Raw genomic sequence first — 8768 nt, 5'->3', positions numbered from 1 at the left:
GGAGTGCTTCAGAAGAGGGGAGAGTGGTAAAGTGGCATAAGGCAGAGGTTAATTCATGGGAAATAAAGATGGAGCCTGGGGGACATGGCTTCGTGGTAGAGCACTTGTCCTGCATTTGCAAGGCTATCCCTAGCACTGCAGAAAAGGAGGGGAAAAAAGAAAAGACTTAAAGGAGGCCGTGGCTATAGTCCTACAACCCTTTGCCTTGGGGCGAAAGGCAAGCGAGACCATCAGGGCATGTGTGGTGCTCTTCTGCTCTCTGCCCCTCCACCCCCATAGAGAAGGATCTTTTTTTTTTTAAAGATTTATTTATTATATGTAAGTACACTGTAGCTGTCTTCATACACACCAGAAGAGAGCGTTAGATCTCATGGATGGTTGTAAGCCACCATATGGTTGCTGGGATTTGAACTCAGGACCTTGGGAAGAGTAGTCAGTGCCCTTAACCACTGAGCCATCTCTCCAGCCCGAGAAGAATCTTTCTATGCAGAATCTGACCCTTCTCACTTTGTTTACTCCTTCCATCCTTTAGGAAGACCAGATTCAGCCTTTCAGCAGCACTACATGCTAGGCTGTGGGCTAGGCCCTAGGAGAGCAGAAAGAACCCTTGCTCTCAAAGGACTCGGGTACTCAATCCAGTAAAAAGTGCCATCAGGTACCATGCCCATGTGTGTGTATGCCATGGTGCCATCCTGAGGACTCACGAGGTTTCTCCTAGTCAGTGACTCCGTCCACAATCAGTTCTGGAAGGTTCTATTCTAGCTATCTTTCAGTCTATTTTATTTATTTACGTAGATACTGTCAACCAAAAAGGAGCAAAGCTGTTCACTTGAACAGCTGGTGCTCAACCTCGAGGACTGTGAACCCCGCACCTCAGAATGATGTCCTTTTAGCTCCATTTCCCCCCACTTAGGCCAAGATCCATTCATCACCCCTTTGCCCAGTATTGAAGGCTCCAGTGTAACCACACTAAGACTTGGTTCAAGATGGAGACATGAGGAAAGTGATGGTCAAATGCCACCAGCTGAGGCTGCCCAAAGGCTCATGGGGGAGGAAGTGGGTAAATGTCCTACTCAAAATGATGACAGCCTCCGGTCTTATCAGGGGAGAGCAGCTCCCTTACTCCTTCCTCTCCCCTTGGCCATGTCACAGCGTTCAAAAGCAGGATGATCAGCTGCATGGGGGAGGTAAGAGCTGTACAACTGTGGGCCATGGCAAAGTGAGCCAGGCAGTGAATTCATGGCCATACTTAACCAGACAGAAAGGGATGGTAGCTGGACTTTCACAGTGACCAAGGAAGAGAAAGAGAAAGGGGATTTCCTGGCGCGTGGCTGAGAAACAGAGACAACAGGACTTGGAGGTGAGCTTTCCTGGAGAGGAAGGGGGAGCAGTGACTTCCAGCTATCAGCATCCATCCCTGGGGTAGGCCCTCCCCGATCCTAGTCGTCGTCTAGAGGCTATTGCCCTCTGCCATGCCTGCTGCTCAGTCATGAGCTCCAGTCTGATAAGCTGAAACTTCCGGTGGGGGGAACTTCAGGGAAAGGGAAAGAGCTGGCCCATTCCTGTTTAGGACGTTTGGGAAGAAGGAAGATGGCCGGAGCCTCCTGCGCATGGCATTCCCTGTGGCTTCTGCAGTGGACACCACTGTTCTTGGGTCCTAGTGCTGTTCCTCCAGCCTGGGCCTTGAACCTGGACTCTGTGAAGTTCTCCGTCTATGCAGGCCCCAATGGCAGCCACTTTGGCTTCTCAGTGGACTTTCATAAGGACAAACATGGAAGGTGAGCGCTATGGGTGTTAAGAGAGGTCTGCACCCTCGCATTGCTCCTGTGGACTCTCTCGGTACCTAGATGAGCAAGGTCAGTTCTCCGGTCTGAGTGGAGCTCCTGTCAATGGAGGACCGGTTCCAGGGTGGGTACTGGGGAGAGATAGCAATGGGGAGATGAGCACAGAGCACAAAAGGTTAAAGCTGATGTCTTCCTTTTTCCTTTCCCCCAAGTGTCAGTGATGTGACCCGCTTTACCTCCCTCCCCTCACCCTAAACTGACTGGCAAAGCTACAAGTACCTACCTGGTACACCTTGCTTTCCTCCGTTCCACGCCTCACCTCCTTCCAAAGTATTAGATTAGAAGTATTAGAAGTATTAGATTGCTAACAGTCAGTATGGATCAGGCTTTGAGGTCAGACTCCTGGCTCATCTACATAGCTGTGTTTATCCTGAGTGACTTATTAAGATGGACACTGGAATGCCCAAGACTGGGGAATAGTAATTATTCTCAAAGACAGATGCAAGAAATTATTTCTTCTGCCCGAGAGAGCCACTTCATCAAAAATCAGGTCCCCTTCCCAAGATGGCTTGCATGTAGAGACTATTCGTGATGGGGAAGAACCCAGGGTTGCCTCAATTCTAATGATTCTAAAGGGCACTTTTCTAGCTGAGTGTGGTAACATGTGCTTGTAGACCCAGGACTTGGAAGCTGAGGCAGGAGAACTACCACCAGTTAAATAGCCAGGGCCACATAACAAGACTCCATCAGAATAAATAAATAGAATTCCTGATGGGTGTCATGATAGACACCTTTAATCAATCTCCTTTACTGGAAAGCAGAGGTAGGCAGAGCCAGCCTGCTAATCCAAATAGTGAGTTTCCGGGACAGCCAGAGCTACATAGAGAAAGCCTGTCTCAAAACAAATAGACAAAACCAACCAAACGAAACACTCCTGGCATCAGAGCTCCTGAGTGCTTCTGTTCAACTCCTTTCTTTTCTTCCAGTCTCCTGCTTCATTCCCCAAGGTCTGATCACATGGGCACGATTTAATAAGCATCCTATGTGTTTATTAACGCACACGTTTACAAAAGCATGTTGCCGGATCATACTAAATACCTCTCATACACTTATTGCATTTACTCTTCCAACAGCAATATTGGTTGTCATTATCTCCATTTTACATATGGCGGGCCTGATTTAAACAGAGATCTGCTAGGCTCCTCAACCCTGTCAGTACCGTACATTCCAGTTAGCTCTCCCCGGCCTTCCGCCTTTCAACCAGGTCTCGTTAAGGGATCTCTTTAGAAGTTTGACAGGCAAACATTTTGTCTGGTTCTTGTTGGGAGGGAGTAGGGGTGAGGGAAATCGGTGTACGAAGGAAGCATAACAGGTCTTTTCAGTAAGGATTATTAAAGCCTTCCCATCCAAACCAAACCAACTGGTTTAGTCTCAGGTTAATTTCCTAAGAGTCCACTTTCAGCTAAAATGAAGAGGTTGTCCTCAAGGGACTATCTGTGAGGAAAGGTGGTCCAGTTTTTCCTATGCCACACCTCCTTCCAGGTACTGCTGGGGCAGTGGGCACCGGGCAGGATAGAAAGGCCATATAACCTGTGCTCACCCAGCTTTCCTACACAGCGTGTCCATCGTGGTGGGCGCCCCCAGGGCCCTAAACGCAAGTCAAGAGGAGACTGGAGCCGTGTTTCTGTGCCCCTGGAAGGTCAATGGTGGCAAGTGCAACCCGTTGCTCTTCGACCTCAGTGAGTCTCAAGCATGGAGGGGAAAGAGGGTCCCCAGGTGGAAATGGATGGCCAGGCTCCAGAGCTCCACCTTTACTTGTGCCCTCCAGGGGATGAAACACGAAACCTAGGCTTCCAAATTTTCCAAACCTTCAAGACCGGGCAAGGACTTGGGGCGTCGGTCGCCAGCTGGAATGACGTCATTGTGGTGGGCACTGTGGACAGGTCAAAGGGAGCAAATCCAGGGCAGGGTCACGTTGGGGGAAGCCCGAATAAGCCCCCTTCCCTACTCTCCTGTGGGTCTGCTCTAGGCCTGTGCCCCCTGGCAGCACTGGAATGTCCTGGAAAAGCGCGATGAGGCAGAGAAGACTCCGGTAGGAGGCTGCTTCTTGGCTCAGCTCCAAAGCGGGGGCCGCGCAGAGTACTCGCCCTGTCGCGCCAACACCATGAGTTCCGTTTACGCCGAGAGTTTTCGTAAGCTCTAGTCCGCCATTCGCTCCGCCCACTGATCGCTGCCAACCCCGCCCCACCAAGGACCTCGCGCCCCGGGAGGCCCGCCCCTCCGCTACACCACGCCCCTGGGCCCCGCCTCCATGTCCTCCGGGCTCTGCATAGTTCCCCCTGCCCACGCGGGGCTCTTGGCTTAAGCGCGCGTTCGGGGGACCTCCTCTTGGCTGATCTCAGCTTGCCTCTTGTAGGCGGAGACAAGCGATACTGTGAAGCAGGCTTCAGCTTGGCGGTGACCCAGGCAAGTCACAGGCAAAAGCAAACAAGAGAGCTCAGCTTCATGGTTGAGGCAGGGGGAGGGCGAGTTTGAGGTCAGCCTGAGCTACATACAAGGCAAACCTGGGCTTCAAAGTAAGACTGCTCTTAAAAGGAGAAGGGGATGGCTTCGGTGGTCCACACCTATAATTCCAGCAATTGAAGGCCGAGAAAGGGGTGCACGAGTTCAAGGTCTACCCGGGCTAGGTAATAAGACCCTGCCATAAAAATGAGATAAAAATATATTAATATTTAGCCGGGCGTGGTGGCGCACGCCTTTAATACCAGCACTCGGGAGGCAGAGGCAGGCGGATTTCTGAGTTCGAGGACAGCCTGGTCTACAAAGTGAGTTCCAGGACAACCAGGACTACACAGAGAGACCCTGTCTCGGGGGAGAAAAAAAAAATGGAGAAGGGGTGGGTCGGGAGGATGAGGATAAATGAATATGAGAATACCATACAGGCAGAATGGTTCTGGGTTGTTCTAGAATAGGAGAGACCCTCTCACGACCAGGACTTCTTTTTCAGGCTGGGGAGCTAGTGCTTGGAGCCCCTGGAGGCTACTTTTTTTTAGGTATGTGCCCAGGAATCCAACCCACTCCCATCTCGCAGTTTGGGACTCATGTTTCTGAGCTCCCATAGCCCTCTCCCTGTGCCCTTCCTAGGTCTCCTGGCTCGCGTTCCAATTGAGAACATCATCTCGAGCTACCGCCCGGGTACCCTTTTGTGGCATGTTTCCAACCAGCGCTTCACCTACGACAACAGCAACCCAGTGTTTTTCGACGGTTACCAGGGTAACTCTGGCAGCTCCTTTCCAGGCTTCCCAAAACCCTGAGTCAGGTCCTGCCTCTATTCGGGCCTCTATGCCAATCTTAGCTAGTCATCCCCAGCACAAACGCACTCCGCCCTCTGTTCCTGCCTCTTCCCCACACATGTCCACTTCCCATCCACACTGGCTCGCCCTTCTCGCTGTGGATTCTAGTGAGATCTTGGGCACGCCTCAGTTTTCCTAGCCGCCCTAGGCAGTTTGTACTAATGACCTCGGTACTAGTGACCCTTGAGCTTTTCCTCCTTGCTTTACTCGGAAACTGCTAAACTGTGCGCTGTGTCTTCAGGATATTCGGTAGCCGTGGGCGAGTTCGATGGGGATCCGAGCACTACAGGCAAGGAATGCGGGGGGGGGGGGGGGGGGGGGGGGGGGGAGAGGGGCGGAGCCCTGGGGCAGGAGCAACCTCCACACAATTTCCCCTGGGTCCTGGTGAGAGAATTGAGAAAGTGGCTACTAAGGATCTGATTTGCTGAGCCTTGCTCTCCCCAGAGTACGTATCGGGTGCCCCCACTTGGAGCTGGACCTTGGGAGCGGTGAGTAGTGGCTCTCTCACTGCTTAGCATTCCGAACTCCGTGACCCTAGTCCTCTTGTTTACAACCCCACACTTGCCAATGTCCTGGCCTTTCCTTAATGAGGGTGACTGGCCAAAGAGGGAGCATGACAGATACATTTTGGTGTGTCTCTCCATGCAGGTGGAAATTTTGAACTCCTACTACCAGCCCCTGCACCGGCTTCATGGAGAACAGGTCGGGACGGTGACCCCATGGGCATGGGGTCAGGGAATTGAACTGCTCACACCCAAACTAGCTCATGGGATTTGAGGGTGATGGTTAACAGAGGACACTGAGTGCTGAAGCACAGACTGAAGTGCTGTTCCTCTTGTAGATGGCTTCATATTTCGGGCACTCGGTGGCAGTCACTGACGTCAACGGGGACGGGTGAGAAGAGGGAATGTCCCACCCTTACCCAGTTGGGTCTTCAATGGCCAGAGGAGTTACCATCTTCTCCCAAGGGTGCCCAAGAATTGCCCTCATTCCCAGCATCTTCCTAGCTCAGCTGCACCTAACCTTACCCATCTGGTCCACAGGAGGCATGACCTACTGGTGGGGGCTCCATTGTATATGGAGAGAAGGGCAGACCGCAAGCTGGCCGAGGTGGGCCGCGTGTATTTGTTTCTGCAGCCTAAGGGCTCCCAAGCTCTGAGCGCACCCACTCTCCTGCTGACTGGCACCCAGCTCTATGGGAGATTTGGATCTGCCATTGCACCCCTGGGTGACCTCAACCGAGATGGCTATAATGGTGAGTGGGGGAGCTGCATTTGGCCATGAGAGGGCTAGCAGCCCTCACAAAAAGATGGACTTACACCATAGATGAGGTAGTACACCAGTAATCCCAGTGTGAGGGAGGCTGGGACACAGAGACACCTTGGATACCTGGAACTAGAAAAGGCTTGATTCCTGAGTGGAGCATGGGTACCGGCTTTCAAGGAATCAAGGAATCCAGTTGAGACGGTTTGTCTAGATCATGGTGAGCCCTGCATGCAGACTTTGGAAAATTGAGTCAGAAATAAGGTAGCTTTACAAATGTTTAGGGCTTGGACTATTGGTGCTGGGTGGGAAATGGAGTCAGAATGAAAGGGAAGTGGGGTGGGAGTGAGGAGCTCTGCAGTTCAGTTCTGGGCTGGGTAAGTTTGAAGGGCTTGGGAATAGCACTGAGCACTGCTACCATCAACGTTCCCCACTTCCACGGAAGAGAATCCAGGGCAAGATGAAGAATTTGAGAGAGTGGATGGGATCTGGAGGCTGTGAAATAGGAAGAGACCCAGCTCAGAATCCCAGGGAAGTAAAAGCAATTAGGGAACTCCCAGAGGCGACAGTGTTGGGAAACAGAATGTCCAGATGGGTGGGAGTGAGACCAGGAGAGCAGTGGCCCCAAACTCTACTAGAGTAGTTTGAACAGGTGGAAGGAATGGTCCTGGAGGCCCCCTCACTCCTGAAAGGTACAGTTGGGTGGGACTGGATAAATATCATGGTGTTAGCAAGAATGAGATCATTGATGGTGGTGACAAGAACCAACCGTGACTAGGTATGGTGGTGCATACCAACAATCCTGGAACTCAAGGAGTGGAGGCAGGAGGATCAGAAGTCCGGGTCATCATCCTCTGCTACATATGAGGTTGGAGACCGGTCCGGGATATGTTAAACCCTCTCTCAAAACAAACAAACAAACCCAACCAACCAGTGAAGGGCAGCTTAGGAACATAAACCAGAAGACCACAGGGGATGGGGGCAGGGGATGAATAGAGGAGAAACACTCAGGGGGCAATGCAGACAGCTCTTTCCTCAATCTGACCCAGAAAGAAAAAGCAGAGCAGAGCCATCATGGACCGGAGATGGGTACCACGGGAGGTCATCTTTAACTACAAAGGAAAATAGTATTTCGAGGAACTGGAGGGGTCAGTCTTTAGGATGCCTATGGATGCAGAGGCTCCATTAGAGGCAGGAGATGCTAATCCAAAGGTCACACGGGGAAAGCAGGAAGAAAGTGAGCAGTGGGGTCCCTTACTGGTGGAGGCGGGATGACAGCCTGGAAGAAGGGAGATCACTAGAAAGAAATTCTGTGAGGAGCTTCACAAGATGGATGAGAGGCCCCAAGGGTCCCGAGGAAGACTTAGTGCAACCCTGGGTTGAAGTAGCTCCAGATAGAGTCTGGCCAGGCTGACCCAAAACTGGCCATGAGGACAAGAAGGCTGGAGAAATAAACAGAGAACCAAACAGTTGGGAAATTCATGAAGACCAAGTGAGACAAAGACAGAGACAGGGAGGAGGCCCTGGGACTGAAGGGCACCGTTGTAGTCAGAGGCCTCTGTCGGTTGTGGTTTTGAGACAAGATCTCCCTATTTAGCTCTAGCTGGCTTGGAACTCTCTATGAAGACTGACTGACCTTGAACTCACAGAGATCCACCTGCCTCTGCATCCTGAAGACTGAGATGAAATATTTTTGTTTGAATTGTACATACAGTGATCTAGAAAATAATAAGACATGCTGTAAACAAAATTGGGAAAGCAGTTAAGATACACAGATATGGATCTAAAATAGCGTTATGCAAAGAGCTCATGCAATAATGTAATGAGGTCATGCTAAAAGACACACTTTCAGGGAAGGTCTTAAAGTTCTTGGTGTCAATGAACCTACGATGTCAATGAGCCTATGATGTGTCTCTAAGTGGTGTCAGTGAACCTATAATGTGGCTGTGAGTGGTGTCAATGAGCCTAGGATGTGGCTGTGAGTGGTGTCAATGAGCCTAGGATGTGGCTGTGAAAGTTTGCACAGTGAAGGTGAAACAGCATCTGGAGACCAGGGTTCAGTTCGTTTTTATTTCTCTCTTTCTTGGTTTTGTTTTGTGTTTTGAAACAGGGTCTCACTATGCAGCCTGAGCTGGCCTGGAACCTAATATGTACATCAGGTTGGCCTAGGACTCACGGGATCTGCCTGCCTCTGCCTCCTGAGTGCTGAGAGCAAGGGTGTGTGCCAGGATGCCAAGCCTAACGCCACCCCTCCCTTACTGGGATTGAATGTAGGACCTCATGTGTTCTAGGAAGTTCTTTATCTCAGCCAACGCTCAGTTATTTAATCTTCTGAGACTCAGTGTTTTCTTTTTTTTTTTTTTTTTTG

General features: G+C 51.0%; 1 protein-coding gene across 1 annotated transcript in view; it reads left to right on the top strand.

The window, feature by feature from the left end:
• The first annotated feature begins 1419 nt into the window (after positions 1–1419).
• Positions 1420–8768, top strand: part of Itga2b (integrin subunit alpha 2b) — a 17117-nt gene continuing 9768 nt past the window's right edge. Inside the window, exons 1-12 of the mRNA XM_021176341.2 lie at positions 1420–1778; positions 3402–3523; positions 3613–3710; positions 3814–3976; positions 4201–4250; positions 4792–4837; positions 4929–5057; positions 5379–5426; positions 5582–5625; positions 5786–5839; positions 5979–6031; positions 6181–6392. Coding sequence (XP_021032000.1) covers positions 1591–1778; positions 3402–3523; positions 3613–3710; positions 3814–3976; positions 4201–4250; positions 4792–4837; positions 4929–5057; positions 5379–5426; positions 5582–5625; positions 5786–5839; positions 5979–6031; positions 6181–6392 — 1207 coding nt within the window. The 5' untranslated portion in view covers positions 1420–1590. The remainder of the gene's footprint in view (positions 1779–3401; positions 3524–3612; positions 3711–3813; positions 3977–4200; positions 4251–4791; positions 4838–4928; positions 5058–5378; positions 5427–5581; positions 5626–5785; positions 5840–5978; positions 6032–6180; positions 6393–8768) is intronic.

The sequence above is a fragment of the Mus caroli genome, chromosome 11 (genome assembly GCF_900094665.2).
Source record: "Mus caroli chromosome 11, CAROLI_EIJ_v1.1, whole genome shotgun sequence".
NCBI lineage: Eukaryota > Metazoa > Chordata > Mammalia > Rodentia > Muridae > Mus > Mus caroli.
The sequence above is the reverse complement of the archived record's forward strand: the minus strand, read 5'-3'. Positions and strand labels throughout refer to the sequence as shown.